General features: G+C 34.1%; 1 protein-coding gene and 1 non-coding gene across 2 annotated transcripts in view; both read right to left on the bottom strand.

The window, feature by feature from the left end:
- Nucleotides 1-18,306, bottom strand: part of SCFD1 (sec1 family domain containing 1) — a 123,669-nt gene that overhangs the window by 99,587 nt on the left and 5,776 nt on the right. Inside the window, exons 2-9 of the mRNA XM_030318874.1 lie at nt 17,464-17,534; nt 15,098-15,186; nt 13,750-13,840; nt 11,440-11,562; nt 9,906-9,993; nt 5,755-5,844; nt 2,369-2,424; nt 1,339-1,424 (exon numbers count right to left, since the gene is read on the bottom strand). Of these exons, the coding sequence (XP_030174734.1) occupies nt 1,339-1,424; nt 2,369-2,424; nt 5,755-5,844; nt 9,906-9,993; nt 11,440-11,562; nt 13,750-13,840; nt 15,098-15,186; nt 17,464-17,534 (694 nt within the window). The remainder of the gene's footprint in view (nt 1-1,338; nt 1,425-2,368; nt 2,425-5,754; nt 5,845-9,905; nt 9,994-11,439; nt 11,563-13,749; nt 13,841-15,097; nt 15,187-17,463; nt 17,535-18,306) is intronic.
- Nucleotides 8,086-8,189, bottom strand: LOC115517384. The gene has a single exon (XR_003969836.1). It is a non-coding gene; the product is annotated as a U6 spliceosomal RNA (small nuclear RNA).

The following is an 18,306-nucleotide window of genomic DNA, read 5'->3' as shown; positions in this document are numbered from 1 at the left end:
AAACTCTGCAATAAGTAAGTAGGAGTGGCAAAGTTACCACCTACTATCATTTATTACTCCAGAGCTAGGTGAAAGGCAAGGAAGGATTGCCTATGGCAGTTTCTTAATTCAGCACTAGTGAGATTTGGGGCTTATTCTGTGCACTGTAGGATGTTCAGCAGCATCCTATAATGTAGCCCACTAGATTCCAGTAGCATTTACCCAGGTGTCAAAGCCAAACAGGTCTCCAGACATTGCCAAATTCTTATGGAGAATCATTAACCTACAAATGGATTCAAATGTATTTAACAACAGTAAGGCTACTGACTCCTAATTAAAATAATTTAGAAATGCATCCAACAAATTAAAAATGACCACTATGTTATAAATTATTTATTATTAATATTATTATAAATAAGTTTTTAGAAATTATCAAAATAAAACAGTGCCTTTATATTGGTTTCTAAGGCTTTTATAAGAGCACTGTAAGAAGGGAACTGTTAAGTAAAATATGCTATAGTAGTTCCTTCTGTTGAAAAAAAAAATTAGCTGAGAATTTCACATTTCTGCTCTCTTTAATGAGAAACATTTTGAAGAATATTTAAAGCCAACAATGAAATCACAGAAGATTTTAAAATAACGTAGGAGCCGAGAAAGCTGAACAAACAATTGAAACACAATGCTAGTATAAACTGCAAATTATAGAAATAGTACATAAGACCGTAGGATCCATCTAAATTAACTTGAAGTCTATGGAAATTTACCATAGAATTATCATTCCAAGAAGGTATTATACTCTCTAAGTATCAGTTTATTTTCACAGGCTTTATTTATTAATTCACCTAAAAGTGGGGGTAGGAATTAATTTTCCAAAATATTGTCTATTCCCCTTGAAATAATTCTCAGCCATCTGTGTGGGTTTCTCTACTTCTTTACACCAATATTGCCCATTGATTTTAATAAACAAATATTTCAAGGTAAAAACAGAAACCAGTTGATAGCTCAAGACATACAAAAGCATCACAAGTTTTTCACTTATTTTTAATGTTATTACCAACAGGCTTAATGATAATCGGTATAAAATGGCTTCTGACCTTCAAAGCCATATAAAGAGAAAAATTTCCCCTACAGATGACAAAAATGCAAAAGACAAAATGCTAACAACAGAACGTAAATTAAATAAAATATTCCACTTGTATTACAAGAACAATCTGAGTCAAAACCGTGACAGTGATTACCTCATTAAAAAGAAACAAATTTCAATTACAAGTATAAGGGTATTTTATAACATAAGAAAACAACCCAAAAAATGCTATAAATCTATAAATTTTTCAAGTCCTATATTAACTAACATAATACCTGAATTGGCCAGCTCCAAGTGTGTCACCTGTAAAAAGACTGTTTCTTGCATCTCTGAGATTTTCTCGAAGTTTCTTATCTAGTTTCTGAAAAATCAAATTTGATAATAACTTTTAAAAAACAATTTCACAGAATTTTGTTCAGGAAAATCATAATATGTTCTTAGTTTCATAATCAAGAAACTTGGGATTTCTTTACAAAACAGCAATTCTAAAATCTAAATATTTTAGCTTCTTTATTCAATATTATCATAACTTGAACTTAAAAAGAACAATGCCTTTTCTACTGTGACTCAGGCCTGATTTGACTTCCAATCACTTTTCATTCACTATTTTTACTTTAGGTACAGCAACAATTTGCAATGAGCCACTGTCTTTCCCCAGTCATGACTCTTTGTATAAGGAATGTGTCCACAGAGTGACGCCACAAGAGGTTCCAGAATAGAGACAGGATATGTGAAAGAAACCAGCCCTCCATCAATCAATGATTCACTTTGGCTAAGAAAACTAAACAAGGTGAGTGTATCTTCCATCTTTCAATACCACTTACCTTGTTTCCTTTTCATTCGTTTTGTAACTTCTCTAAATCTTATTTTTTAATTTTTAAAGCAAATTTTTGAATGCTCAATTTACTCCAATATAGTAAAATAGCAAAATGAACTTCATTTTAAAAATGGTTATGACAATATACATTTGCTAAATGAAGTTAAATATAAAATGATTTGGGGGATCAAATTTGTGTAAAATACTACTTGTAGACACAAAGCGGAAAGACGAATATACGTTTTAGTAAACAAGGAAAAGCTGGAACAGCACATCAGAGAAAATCATTTTTCTCCATCATGTAAAGTACACAATGATTACTTTTTATCTTTTGTGGAATTCCAGTGTTAAAAAATAAAAATACTTGCTTTTGGTATTTAGTATACAACCCATAGTAATCATATAATATTAACAAAAACACTTGAGGTACTTATGGAAAACAACTGATACATTATTATTTATTGCCAATGGTATCTGCATGAACTCACCACTGCTACCATTTCCGCTGCTGTTCCTCTTGAACATCTGATTATAGGAACAGCACCTATTGTAACAATAGTTAGCAATGATTTCAGCTCTTAATAATTAAAATGGATACTTATAAAACACCTAAGCATCAAAAATACAATAGAAGTACATACAATTTCAGGCTACAAACATAAGAAGATTTATTATCTCAAGAGTAAAAGCAAGGTTTAAAAAAAAAAGAAACACCAGGGAGTCAAAAAAAAAAAAAAAAAGATTTTTTTTTTATATAGCATTGGCCAATCGGTGCAATCAGAGATTTTTTTCAATGAATTAACTAAATCAATATATGACTTCCTACAGACAGGTTCAAAGAGTTTGTTCACAGGATTCACTTTAATTTGACTTAAAGGAAAAGAGTGAAAAGAGCTTAGTTAATTTAGTGGTTTGTTATTATTATTCTTTATTTTACAAATTAACAATGAAGTATTACAGTCTAAAAAAAAAAAAATTAAAGATAACATATTCTTCACGTAACGTGAAAAGCTCCTCAAAGGCCTCAGTTCATTATTGAATCAACTCTATTAGACCTCTTAACTTCTCTCTTTATTACTCCAAGTTTTATCAAAGGTTGAAATCCTCAAGTTATACAAAAAAAAAAAAAAAAAAAAAAAAAAAAAAAAAAAAAATCCAATTGCACTGAAAATCTCAGAAAACTGAGAACACTGTAATCTTTATATGCTGAAATTGCTGCATTTTAAATTCTATACAAAGCACGTTCAGTCAACTGGAAAAGTAAAAATGTAGAATATTAGCAAAATTTTTAAAGCTCTTTTCTTCTAAGGGCAAATTATATATGCCTGTTATAAAAAATTCAAATAATATTAGAAATATATAAAGTTAACCCTCTTCACTCCAGCACCATAAAGAATCCCCACTGAGGTTTATGTGCACAATGGAATACTACATGGCAATGAGAAAAAATGAAATATGGCCTTTTGTAGCAACGTGGATGGAACTGGAGAGTGTGATGCTAAGTGAAATAAGCCATACAGAGAAAGACAGATACCATATGGTTTCACTCTTATGTGGATCCTGAGAAACTTAATAGAAACCCATGGGGGAGGGGAAGGAAAAAAAAAAAAAAAAAAGAGGTTAGAGTGGGAGAGAGCCAAAGCATAAGAGAATGTTAAAAACTGAGAACAAACTGAGGGTTGATGGGGGATGGGAGGGAGGGGAGGGTGGGTGATGGGTATTGAGGAGGGCACCTTTTGGGATGGGCACTGGGTGTTGGATGGAAACCAATTTGCCAATAAATTTCATATATTAAAAAAATAAATAAATAAATAAATAAAAATAAATAAATAAATAATCCCCACTAAGAATTAGACATGGATGTCTTCAGGTTATTTTCTACATATAGTCTTTTTTTTTTTGATTTTTTTTTTTTAACATTTATTTATTTTTGAGACAGAGAGAGAGAGAGCATGAACAGGGAAGGGGCAGAGAGAGAGGGAGACACAGAATCGGAAGCAGGCTCCAGGCTCTGAGCCATCAGCCCAGAGCCCAACGCGGGGCTCGAACTCACGGACCGCGAGATCGTGACCTGAGCTGAAGTCAGACGCTTAACTGACTGAGCCACCCAGGAGCCCCATATAGTCTTATTAAGTGCGTTTATGAAGAGTACAAAAAACAAAAAGAGGTATTATACATCCTGTTCTTAAATTTGCTTTTTTTCATTTAACAGCTTCTTATTGACATTCTCCTATATCAGACTGGCAGGAATTTCAATTTCTCTTTTGCAAAAATCACTTTCTAACACTGTACATAATAAAGGTAGCTCTAATACTTCAGTGGTCTTTATACTGCTCTTTTTCAATCTACCTTTATCATGAGAACACAACGATCACCAAGGTAAAACAATCTTACATCCACGAAAATCTTAGCATTCAGCACATTTATGGAGAATGTGTAGGATGGCAAATAGGAAGGTTAATTTTGTCTGTTTAATGACTGAAAGTTATATATACATGTGCTTTGTTTACAACAGTAACAACTCCACTTGAAGGTACTGAAGGTACTCAAAAGCAGGCAGAAAGTGGAGGAATGTAAAACTCTTGAAAGAACAGCTAGATTTGAAAAATGAGATACGCTGTTAACCAGCTTTCCTTCTGAAGTTACTTTCCAGTTTGCAAGGCACAGAAGAGAAAGAGCTCGGCAGACAACAGAAGACTTAATGAGCTAAGGAATCAAAGACTGGAGTTCAGGGCTGGAAATTATAGGAGAAAATCCCTAAAAGGAGGGACCCCAAAATTTGCATGCGAATTCTCCTCAAACTTGTCTATATCTTTAACTATTCACAGTATCTGTTTTTTGCTTAATTTTCTCATTTGTGAAATGGAGAAACTTTCCAGTGTGATCATTTTAACTGTTAAGGTTTTCAGCGTCTACAAAATTAAAATTGCAATTAGAAGGTTTCTTTTTTTAGATACTTATTTATTTTTTAAAAAAATTTTATTTTTAGAGGGAGAGAATTCGAGCAGGGGAGAGGAGCAGGGGGGTAGGGGGAGGAGGAAGGAAGGAGGGAGAGGGGGAGAGGTGGGAGGGAGAGGGGCGAATGTGGAGAGGGGGAGGAGCTTTTCTTTCTCTTCTTCTCTTTTCTCTTTTCTCTTTCTTTCTCTTTCTGTTTCTCTCTTTCTTTCTCTCTTTCTTTCTCTCTTCTTTTTCTCTCGTTCTCTCTCTTCCTATCTTCATCCGTTTCCACCCTCCATCATGGAGCCCAACATGGGGCTGGATCCCACAACCCTGGGATCATGACCCGAGCTGAACCCTTTGGTTGGTCATTCAACCGACTGAGACCCACGGGTGCCACCCACAATTGGAAGGTTTCAAACCACATCCTATTAGTAATACTAAAGCATAAAAGGACCAACGTTTAGGTAATGATGCATAGTAGCTGTAAGTAAATTTAGACATACCAAAGAAATGTTTAAAATTGTGAGAGTATAGATTAATATTATACGTAAATTTAGTGTTTTCTGGAACCTTCTGAGTGTACCTTAATAGTTACACTTATCTTTCTACTTAAAAGTATATCTGAAATTTTTCCTAATGGAATATTAAAAGAAAATTAGCAGGCACATAGTTTAAGTCACCATCAAACCATTCAAATGTAGAAAATTATAATTACCAAAGACATCTAAGGAAACAACCCAACAGAGCTATGAAATGCTAACTCAAGAGGAATTAAGTACATCAAATTATTAGAAAAATTATGGTTCTGTATAGTACAGTATATATGTTTTATCCCAATTCTGGAGAGAGAGCCTACAGAGATCTTGTAACAGATGAAAATGAGCTGTCAAGTAATTTATTTTGAAGAAATAACCAGAAAGATTTGAAAACTTACCCAGTGTAACAAAAAAGCAGAAGAGGCTGTCAACAATAGTGTCCATAACAGTTTCCATTTCTGTGTCTGTGATATCTGGCCTATTAATGGCTAAAGTAACAAATGGGGAAAAAAGTACCAAAATTTATGCTTGATAACATTGGTAATAGTTAAACAAGTAAAACTTTTTAGGTGTTAAACTTTTAAGTGAATGAGTATCCATTAAAAATTATACTATCTCAAAGAAACACAATACCTCAAAATCAGAGTAGTATTAAGAAAAAAATCTACCACATAAAGTATACAAAATTTTTGCCAGAAAATAAAAAAAATCATATTCCATAATTTTATTCACAAACATTAGATGGCTTCCAGAAACTATTGATCTCATTAACCAACTACTGCCAGAAAAGGACAATGCAAATCAATTACTGCAAGACCAGTGTCACATATAATTTTCTTTGTATTACATTAAGTTACATGAATTTCTTTTCTGACGCATTACACTGTACCTAAGTGGTTTCTTAACTTCAGTGGGTATAAGAATCACTCTAGAAATATGAAAGAAGAGGAAGTTTCTCTGGAAGCTATTAAAAATTCAAGTTTCTTAGCCCTTTTCCTCAGGGATTCAATTCAATAGATTCTGATAATTCTAAGAAATCTACCATTTTTTTTTTAATGTTTACTTATTTTTGAGAGAGAGAGAGATGGGGGTGGGGAAAGTGGGAAGGACGGGGAGGCACAGAGAGAGAGGGGGACAGAGGATCTGAAGCAGGCTCTGTGCTGAGAGCAGAGAGCCTGACATGGAATCAAACTCATGAACCCTGTGAGATTATGACCTGAGCTGAAGTCAGATGCTTAACCAACTGAGCCACCCAAGCACCCGAAATCTGCAATTTTGACAAGCACCTCAGAGGATTCTTAGGGCTACATTAAAAAAACAAAATAAAAAAACCCACACTGCTGTGAAGACTATGCTAGACAAAGACCTTACCTTACTCATCTTCCATCTCACACAATACCTTAGCCCAATATCTGACAAGTAGATGCTCAGTAAATATTTTTAAGAGACTGACTGGACTAAAATATTATCTATATAATATTTTTAATTTCCCAACACCCCAAATGTGAAAACAAATATAGAACTCAATACAACTTGTGATTATCATGAGAGGAAAGCAGAATCCAACTGGATATACTGAAATATTTAAAGAAAGTATGAACCATGCAGAGAACATAAAAATAATAAAGAATTCAACCAGGCAATACAGAATCTGGATGAGGGAATGTGCTAATGTTGCACACTGTCATTCATTCATTCAATCATATGAAATGGACAAAAGATACAATGTAAATTATGTAAATTCAAGCTACACCAATCCGGAGAAATACTCAACTCATTCTGTCAATCACTGGTACAGGTAAAATCCAAATGGAAGCCTTCAGCCCTGAGGTCCTATGACCTGGTCTCACACCTCTAAATGAGAACTGACTCGAAGAGTCAAAAAAAATGCCCATCAATGACCTCAACTCATTTATGTTAACAACTTGGTTTGAGATAGTAGCTGACTTTTAAAAGATAAATCTGCTTCCTTTATTGGATAAATTCCCAATTCATGAAAAGTAGATGATATTAATAAAAGCCATGATATCAACATATTTATGTTTGGGATAATCTGTTTAACATGATCACTTAAAGCACTTGCAATGTCTGAGAGGATTTGGCACATCATTACCAAATGGTTAAGAACACTGTCTCTGGATTGAGTGCCTTGGTTTAGTAACCTGGTTCTGCCATTTTCTTATCAAGTTACTGAATATCAGTGCCTTGGTTACTTCATTCAGAAAATGGGAATAATACCTACTTCACAAAGTTACTCTGAGAAGTAAATGAACCTGTATTGTAAAGTGCTTACAGAACTATTAATATTATAAATATACTATTGAGAATCTAGACAATTAATCACATAATTATGCTTTAATATTAAACTTGTACTTTAAATTTAATTCTTAAGTTAATTCTTAATTTCAGACTTATGATTCTTTAAGAAAAAAAATTAATTACATTTATAAGTATGTGAAGGTGTAATGAATTTAGGCTCACTATAAATTTAATTATTTTTACAAATTCTTTAAATATTAGATTTATAAATTTGCCTGGTCTCATTTTTAAAGTATTTAAAGAAAATACTAAATTTATAAATGCAATTTAAACTGTTTAAGGGAATTCAGCAAACCAAGTATGCGGACTAAGCTTGTTCATTGGTACTGATTAGAATCTAGTCTGTTTAATCTGAGTTAACTGATCAAAAAAGTTAAGGTGCTTGGTTAGTTTTTTGTTTGTTTTGCTTTGTTTTAATGGAACACTTCATGAATGTGCATATTATCCTTGCACAGGGGCTACATTAATCTCTGTATGGTTCTAATGTTAGTCTATGTGTTGCTGAAGTAAGCACAAGGTGCTTTGTTTTTATATAACCAGATTTACAAATAATCTAACAACTGGTAAGTTTAGCTTAAGGTTAGCTGAAGGAAAACTGGGCTTTCAACGTGAAAGACAGAGAGACACAAAGTGTGAGCAGGGGAGGGGTAGAGACAGGGGAGACACGGAATCTGAAGCAGGCTCCAGGCTCTGAGCTGTCAGCACAGAGCCCGACGGGGGCTCGAACTCACCAACCGTGAGATCATGACCTGAGATGAAGTCCGTCACTTAACCAACTGAGCCACCCTGGCGCCTCTTAAACAGCTAATTAATTTACAACTCAGTTAATTGTAAACAGATTTATATAAGTAACAACTGTCAAAAATCTATGACGTGGGTAATTCACCAAACACTTAAGGATGTTGTTTAATTTCACCAACAAAGCATGCTACAGAGCTCAGTAAAAACCAAAAATTGTTGTTCTCTTCTCTCAGGGAGCTTAACATCTGGTCCAGTATTTCATAATAGGTACCACTGGCATTTTGAGCAGATAGTTTTCAGTTATGAGCATCATTTACACACTGCAGAACATCTAGCATCCTTAGTCCTGCTCAATGAATGCTAGTAGAGTCCAGCTAAATGTGACAATTAGAAACACCCTTATACGTTTCCAAATGTCCTGTTAGATGGACATACTCTCCACTTAAGAACCACTGAAATTTTAGCCACAAACATCTCAATCCTAAGGGAGCAAAATTATTATTTCAATAAACTGGCTAATCATTATCTCCTATAGTCTGCGTTTCCTTTAAAATATTCCATATAAATAATCAATGGAAATATAAGTTTGAGGTAGGCAAGATGAGTAAGTTTTAGAGATCTGCTATACAACACTATCTATAGTAAATACTGTATTGTATACTTAAAAAGGTTAAAGAAGTAGAACTCATGTTAAGTGTTTCACACACAGAAAAAGCAACACAGACAATAAAATGTGGTATAGGTGTTGTGTGGTTGTGTGTTTGTATGCATGTGTGGCCTGTTAGTTTTAATCTACATCCAGGAATGGTCTGTTTACCAAAAGTGGGAATGCAAACTCCAGAGATGGTTAGATAGCATTTGATCAAATACAAATATTCAATCTACTGGTGAATAAACAAGGTATAAAAATCAAGGGAGTCTAACAATCTGTATTTGAAAATGGCACCTATACTTCATTCCTTAATAGTGCTATAGTAGCTGTTGACGCCTTAGCCAACCTTTTGTGAATACTTATGTGCCAGAAACTTTTCTAGGCATTTTACACACACTAATCCATTTAATTCCCACAAAAACTCTGTGAGGTAGATAGTATTATTATTCCCACTTTACAGATGACGAAAACTAAAGCACAGAGAAGCAGAGTAACTTGTTCTTGTCCAAGAGTCAAAGTAGTAGAAGACTCATTGAATCCTACTACTAAAATACTGTCTTACTTGTCATGAATAAACCATTCATGTAAGCTGCTGTGGGGTAGGTACCTAAAAAGTCAGAGGTTTGGTACTTCATTGAGCTTGCAAAACACGTCTAGTACATGTTGTTATATGTGACAAAATTCAGTCTAAGACTTGTTTTGTGTGCTTTAACAAATCTTTTACAGTTGTACTACTGTAAACAAAGCTGGTTTTTGAGAGTACTAAATGTGCTATTTTTTTTTTTTTACAGTACATCACTCATTTTAACGAATTACAATATTCCTGTTTTTACATACCACGATATGAAACAAGCTCCTTATTTTGATTACATAATACAAACATATCATCTTCCAAAGTAATAAAATTGAGATACTGATCAAAAACCTGGAAATAAAAGAAAAGGTTTATACATCAATTTTACAATATTTTTGAAAATTTTATTTATTTTGAAAGAGAAAGAGAATGAGTGGGGTGGGGACAGAGGATTCAAAGCAGGCTCCAGCTGACAGGAGAGAGCCAAATGTGGGCCTCAAACTCACTAACTGTGAGACCAAGAGTTGCATGCTACACTGACTGAGCCAGCCAGTCACCCCAATTTTGCAATACTGAAAGCACATTTAGCTTGACTTAATCAACCAATGGAAAATAATGGAAAAAATTACCATTATATTTAATAACTAAAAATTATACCATGTGGCAGATTGCCTCATTGGGTAAGAATGAGGAGTTGATATTAAAAAGGAATATAAACAAGACTTTGGTCAATAAATTATCAAGAAGGAGAGTACTATCTTCAGACAACAACATTTATGAAGATAAAAAGAGTTTTTCAAAAACTGTGCCTGTGCTTGGGATGGGAATGCATATCAGTTTTGAAGAAAAAAATTGCAATTTAATTTTTATGTTCACTTTAATCACACTTTCCTAAGTAAGTCATAGTAACAATTTTTCCACCATGAACACTTATAAGTGGGAAAAAAGTTATACTAGTTCTTTAGAAGGGCAAATCAGGAAAAAAATTAAGAAAATTCTTAGAAGTACACTGAATTTAGTTAAACAAACTGAAAACCATTCCTATTATTTTATGTAAAATAATAAACTTTGAAAAGAAAGAACATTAAAACATAAGCCTCAAAAACTAATCAGAAGTAATAGTAGACTATCTAAATCTTAGAATGAAAACTCAGTGGGAAAAAATGGGAAGCAAATGCATGGTTGTTTTGTCTTTTATTTGCCCTATATGATTCCCTGGAATTTCATGTCTTGTCCAATGTCAAGAAGCACAAGGCACAGTACTGCTATAACCAAAAAAAGATTTTACAGATTTATTTATAACTAAGCTGAACCTATCTAAATGGTAAATATGATGTAGAACTGCTGGCCTGTTGTAAATTCCTTCCCTCTTATAAAATGTAATGTAACTTCGTTGGATCTTCTCTCCTAAGTAAGACCTGAAGATAATACGGTGACTATAGTGACTATAAATAAAATAATGTCAACATATTTTTAGTATAGTTTGTAACAACCCAACTGTCAAACTATTTCTAAGTTGAGCTAAAAAGATGATACAAATCCTAGACTAAAACAAAGACTGATTAAGCATTTTATTTTTATCTTTCAAATTCATCAAATAACAGGTACCATTAGTTTGGTGTATTCTGCCTAGTTCAAATTATAGGTAATTTACATTATCAAAAAAAGTATTGAGTCTAAATATTTCTTAGGTTGACCTCGTCTTTTGTAAATGAGAAACTTAAGTGAACTAACAGGTTTTAAAATACACTAAATTTTACATTAACAAAATGTCATCAGCTAATCAAAATCTCTTACCTTGGCTACTTGTGTTACTGCACTAGCAGCTAATGCTGCATTTGCAATATCTTCCAGTTTACTTCTTGAAATAGCAGAAATAAAATTTAAGTAATATGATTCATAGAGTTGATTTCGCAGATCCTATAAATACAATGAATACTTCATTCCTATGCACACATATAAAAGATGACCACAGACAGAAATCATTTAGATACTCTAAGAGTAAGATTTTGGAGGATAATACACATATTTAAATGACAATTAAAAAAAACCCAAGAGAAGAAAGTTATGTAGAAGTACTAGTTACTTGGTTGCCAGATATAATGGACCTATATATTAATAATTAAAGTTATAATTCTATTATCAATAAAATTCTACTAATTATAGTATCACACAAAACTGCTTTGAAATAGTTTATTTGCCTTTTTCTCAAAAATCTCCAGAAATGGCTCTCTTGTATAGTAAAATGCTTATATTTTGCAGCTAATACCTTCTATTGCTCTTAATAAAACAACACACTTCCTTCACTGTTCAGACATAATTCCAATGACCAATTCCAGAAGTATTACTTCTCAATCATCCAAAAGTACCATAATTTAAGTTATGCAAATTCTTAAATCAAATTTACTTATCTTCTTAAACTCTAGGAAAAATAGATATCTAAATAACCATACAGGCATACCTTGGATATATTGCAGGTTCAGTTCCAGACCACCACAATAAAGTGAACATTGTAATAAAATGAGTCAAAATAATTTTCTGGTTTCCCAGTGTCTATGAAAATTATGTTCACACTATACTGTGGTCTATTAAGTGTGCAAGAGTCTTATGTCTAAAAAAAGAGTATATACCTTAATTAAAAAATACTTGAGGGGCGCCTGGGTGGCTCAGTCGGTTAGGTGTCCGACTTCGGCTCAGGTCATGATCTCACGGTCTGTGATTTCGAGCCCCGCGTCGGACTCTGTGCTGACTGCTCAGAGCCTGGAGCCTGTTTCAGATTCTGTGTCTCCCTCTCTGTGACCCTCCCCCCGTTCATGCTCTGTCTCTCTCTGTCTCAAAAATAAATAAACGTTAAAAAAAAAAAATACTTCATTGCTAAAAAATTTAAGGTTTCAGTGAATTATCACTGATCAGAGATCACTATAATATAATAAAAGAGTTTGAAATAGTCTGATTATTACCGAAACGTGACAGAGAGGCAGAAAGTGAGTTAATGTTATTGGAAAAATGGCATCAACAGACCTGCTTGATGCAGGGTTGTGACAAACCTTCTCTTTCTAAAAAAGTGACTTATCTGTGAAACCTAATAAAACAAGGTATGCCTGCATTTCTTTGAATCTAAGAAAATGTCAATTGAAAGAGGCACCATTATGTTATGTAACACCAAGAAAGAATTAATGCTGCCAATAAAATTCTATAACACACCATCAATTTTAAGATGCATCTGGTATTGGAGATGTTTAAATGTGAAAAACTGAGGATTTGGAGGCTGTGTGAAGAAGGTAGCAAGCAGGGCAGTGGTTTAACAAAGGTTGGGACATTGGTTAAAGGATAAAGGACTAATAATTATGAGGACTGAGAAAATAAGTATGTTGAGGATATTGGGAGTCATGTTTGTCACTGTCAGAAAAAGGAGTTACAAATTTGTAAAGGGAAAAAGAAACAACTAGGATAAATCTTGTATTTCTGAAATGAAACTGTTTTGGATATTATATATGTCTACAGAGATAAGGAAGAAAATTGCTAGAGTTAAATACAGATATAACAATGCTGATTCCAAGAGACACATGTACCCCAACGTTTGGCTACTGACAATAGCCAAAGTTTGGAAAGGGCCCAAATGTCCACCAACTGCTGAATGGATAAAGAAGATGTGGTATACATATTCAATGAAATGTTACTTGGCAACCAAAAAGAATGAAATCTTGCCGTTTACAACTCTGTGGATCGAACTAGAATGTATTATGCTAAGTGAAATTAGTTCAGTCAGAGACAAATATATGACTTCACTCATATGTGGGATTTAAGATACAAAACAGGAGAACATAATGGAAGGGAAGCAAAAATAATATAAAAATAGGAAGGGAGACAACTCATAAGACACTCTTAAAACTAGAGAACAAATGGAGGGTTGCTGGAGGGGTGTTGAATGGGGGCAAGGGCTAAAGGGGAGAGGGGCATTAAGGAGGATACTGGTTGGGATGAGCACTGGCTATTAAATGTTAAATGATGAATCACTAAATTCTATTCCTGAAAAAAAATTTTTTGATTAATAATATAAATAAAAAATTAAAAAAACCTGTCTCTACATATAAGAACTCATATTACCTGGCACATTCTGTCAATATTTTCTTCAGTTGGCATTACAAAGTACACTGCGGGAACATCTGGAATAGGATCTCGATCAGAGTGTAAAAGCCTAAAGAACATAAAATTCAACTTTTTCTTAGTCATTTATCTAAAAAGATCGTTTAAAACAGTACTTCTCAAATCAAGGATGAATCATTTTATAGACAATGACCAGTACACTAAAAGCTCTTGCTTCAATTAATCGTTTAACCCAGGCTTCTCCTTTTATCACTGCTAACATTATTTGTTAGTAAGATCCTAATGTCAGTCTTCATCTCTTCTATTACAATCACCTTTATTTCTAATACCAATATTCTTCCTGAATAAGAACTTAAGCACATTCAATAGCAATTTTATTCCCATTTTTCACAGAAATATGTTTGGGGGAGGGTGAGCAGAGGAAAAATTCAGTTCTCCAAGAGAGGGAAAACAGGAAGCTGGAGGAGTCTTTAAAAACAATGAAAAAATTTAACCATAAGTAAAATCAAGTGTGTGTGTGTGTGTGTGTGTGTGTACACACACACACACACACACACACACACACACTTTAATGTTTATTTTCGAGAGAGAAAGAGAGCAGGGGAGGGGCAGAGACAGAGGGAGACAGATTTGTTATATTTATCAAACATACCAGAAATAATATAATCAAATACATTCAGTAGTTAAGAAGACAACATAGATAGCTCCTATAGTGGTTAACAATCATTATCGCATAGATACTTAAATTTTTCATATTAACGATAAACTAATTTAGACATTCTTTAAAAAGTATATTCAGGGGTGCCTGGGTGGCTCAGTCAGTTGAGCGTCCGATTTCAGCTCAGGTCATGATCTCACGGTTTGTGAGTTTGGGCCTCACGTTGGGCTCTGTGCTGACAGCTCAGAGCCTGGAGCCTGCTTCAGATTCTGTGTCTCCCTCTTTCTCTGCCCCTCCCTGACTTGTGCTGTCTCTATCAAAAATAAATGCAAAAAAAAAAAAAATTAAAAAAAAAATAAAAAGCATATTCAAATTGAAGGAATAAAAAATTTTCAGAGATGGAAGAGAACTTAAGACAACCAGTTCTGTTCTTTCATATAAGAGGGTAAACTAGTCTTTATGAAAAGACATGAGAGAGAAAATTTAAATTCTGAAATTATAAAACCTCAGACTGAGAATTATTTCTAACTTCAAAGTAAATAGTTAAATGTTGTTTTATACAAGTACTGTAACCTAACATTTTCCGTATAAATGATGTCCTTTAATAACTGGATTTCAAGGTGGCCAAAGATATCCTTTAGCAATGTATCTGAAAACAAATGTCATTATTAGAAACATGTTAAAACTCACAGATGCAGAGTGATTCCCATGTCTCTCAGCTCTTTTACTGATAGCAGTGGAGAGATGATATCTTGGCCAAATCTGTCATAAATGAGCACCTGGTTTAAAAAAAAACGTGTTTTCGAAACATTATCAGTAAACAGCTGACAGAGAGCTCATATTAAGACAATGTTGAAGTATATTCTATTTTAATAAATCATGTATGCTGAATTCTTATACTTACCTCAATTTAATATTTTCTGTCATTGCCCAAAACGTTCACGTATGTCATAATCTAGTTTTGAAAGCATGATCACTTAGGCTAAATTAATATTACATAAATTTATTCTCATAGAATATTTTTGCTAGGATAAACGTACTAGCAACTACAAAATACTTATCTTAAGCTATAATAAAGGATCTTTAATATTCAGCAAACTCACATACACTTCCCCACCAAGTTTACATCAATCCTTTCTAAAAAGAGAGAAGTAAAAATAGTCCCTCTCAAAAGTAATGGGTAACAAGTTCTAAGACTGTAAAGAAAATTTGGTAATTTAAGCATCTCAGGTTAGTAAGATGCTCATTTAAAAAATGAGTGAGTGACTGGGTTGGCTGGGTGGTTCAGCCGGTTAAGCATCTGACTTCGGTTCATGTCATGATCTTGTGGTTCTTGGGTTCAAGCCCTGAAATGGGCTCTGTGCTGACAGCTCAGAGCTCTGAAGCAGGCTTCAGATTCTGTGTCTTCCTCTCTCTCTGCTCCTCCCCTGTGTGACTCTCTCTCAGGAAATGAATAAACATAAATAAACAATTTTAAAGAATTAAGTCCCTAAAGAGTACATGCTAGCCTTATTCTGTCACATACATTTCTTCACATTCTAAAATATTATAACTGACATCTTTGAGGGGTAGAAAGAACTCTGAATCTTCTAACTTAAAATTAGTTTTAGAGTTAAGGCTAATAAAAGAGAAATTTCAACTAGTGTTTCTTTACAACTACATCAATAATTCTTTACAGAGTAAGAAACTGCTAATGAGGGATGAAACATGCTGTCATAAAAAAATGTGTTTCCTATATGACAGCATTTCCTTTAGAATAGCTAAAACTCTTGGGTGCCTGGGTAGCTCAGTCAGTTAAGTGTCTGGCTTCGGCTCAGGTCATGATCTTACCATCCATGAGTCCCGCATCGGGCTCTGTGCCGACGGCTCAGAGCTTCGAGCCTGTTTCTGATTCTGTGTCTCCCTCTCTTTCTGCCCTTCCCCACTCATGCTCTCTCTCAAAAATAAAATAAAAACATAAAAAAAATTAAAAAATAAAAGCTAAAACTCTTCTGCTCTAGTTCTAAGAGGTTGGGTGTTTCATTTCTCATAAATATCTTCCATCTCTAAATCTCAATATATCTATATTATTAATCTTGTGATACATAAGTAATGGATAGGGAAAGAATTTGACACAAATCAGATTGTACCCAAGAAATTCTCGAGCTATTTAATTCAAAAGCTTAATAAAGGCTTTAGAAACAATAATCGAGCATTGTTTATTCAAGGAGCAATAACAGGATGCCCACAAATAAACATGAAAGAAGGCAAAAATTAGGGGATATTTTGAAGCTTAACCTAGGAATTCATATAGATGACCTTAACCATCTTTAGAGTTAACCAAAGGACTTATAAGGATCATCAGAGTTTTCAAAACACCCCAAATAGTTACCAGGTTGAGTTGTTCTCAATTACTAGCAAAAAAGAAATATAAAGTGACTATAAACTAACAAGTGTAAACCTAAGCAGCTGAATTCTAGTCTGTCTGAAGAAAGAAAGTATAAAGTTTAAAATGAACAAGCTTAAAAAACAGGAATTTTTAAAGGTACTTCATCATTTCTCAAGGGAGAAATATTATAGATTGCTTTCTGGTCCAATTAACAATTTTACTGACAGTTTTATATATCATAAATTAACCAGCATTATGGTTTACAAATCACTGTCTCATGAGTCAGTTAAAACTGGCATTCTGGTTTACAGATCACTCTCTACCCAAGTCTGACTAACCTTGAACAAGCTTGCGAGATCCAAATTCTGGACCTGCAAAGCTAAGGAACAAAACATCAACCAGATGAAAGACCTACTAGTGAGGGGCCATTCAAGAGATCAGCTGGATTCCCTGGATGCATATTATTATCCTTGCCTGTCTCCCTCCATAAAATGTTTATTAAAAAGATTCACATTAAGAAACCATGTTAAATAAAAATAAACTCTCCATGCATAACTAAAATGCGCTATTGTTCAGCATTAACAAGAAATTCCCTCCAATCACCACCAATAAAGACCAAGCAAAAATAATTAAAATAAATTAAAGTTAAAATATTAAATAAAGTTAAATTAAAAATAAAGTCTCTTACCTTCCATACTGGTTCTCCAGTGCTGTTTTTAACATGAGGCACATTGAAATTCAGCATACGCTTCAAAGCCACTGGAAATGAAAACAGTCTTATTAAATATTATCATTGTCGGGGGCGCCTGGGTGGCTCAGTTGGTTAAGCATCCGACTTCAGCTCAGGTCATGATCTCACAGTCCGTGAGTTCGAGCCCCGTGTCGGGCTCTGTGCGACAGCTCGGAGCCTGGGACCTGCTTCAGGTTCTGTGCCTCCCTCTCTCTCTGCCCCTCCCCTGCTCATGCTCTGTCTCTCTCTGTCTCAAAAATAAATAAAAAACATTATAAAAAAATTTTTTAAATATTATCATTGTGGAACGCCTGGGTGGCTCAGTCAGTTAAGCAACCGACTTCAGCTCAGGTCACATTCTCATGGTTTGTGAGTCAAGCCCCATGTCAGGCTCTGTGCTGACAACTCAGAGCCTGAAGCCTGCTTCAGATTCTGTGTCTCCCTCTCTCTCTCTGCCTGCTCCCTGCTCACACTCCGTGTCTCTCTCAAAAATAAATAAAAAACATTAAAAGAATTAAAAAAAAATTATCATTGTTTTTCATGATTTCATTCCCCACCCCCCTCATCTATTACTTACCACCTCAAAACAAAATGCACAAATCACTCTAGTAAAACTGATAAATCAAATGAATGGATATGTAAAAGCAGGTCAGACTGTGTAAGACCATTCCATCAACAGCTAATTGGGCAAGTGTTTGGGGAGATTTTCTGTCCCCAGATGACAATGTGGAAAATGTTCTGAAAGAAGCCTTTTCCATTCCTCCTGACAAGCCCCACACTACATTTTTTTTTTTAGTTTAA

The sequence above is a fragment of the Lynx canadensis genome, chromosome B3 (genome assembly GCF_007474595.2).
Source record: "Lynx canadensis isolate LIC74 chromosome B3, mLynCan4.pri.v2, whole genome shotgun sequence".
In the NCBI taxonomy this organism is placed as follows: Eukaryota; Metazoa; Chordata; class Mammalia; order Carnivora; family Felidae; genus Lynx; species Lynx canadensis.
This window is presented reverse-complemented; position numbering and strand designations above follow the sequence as displayed.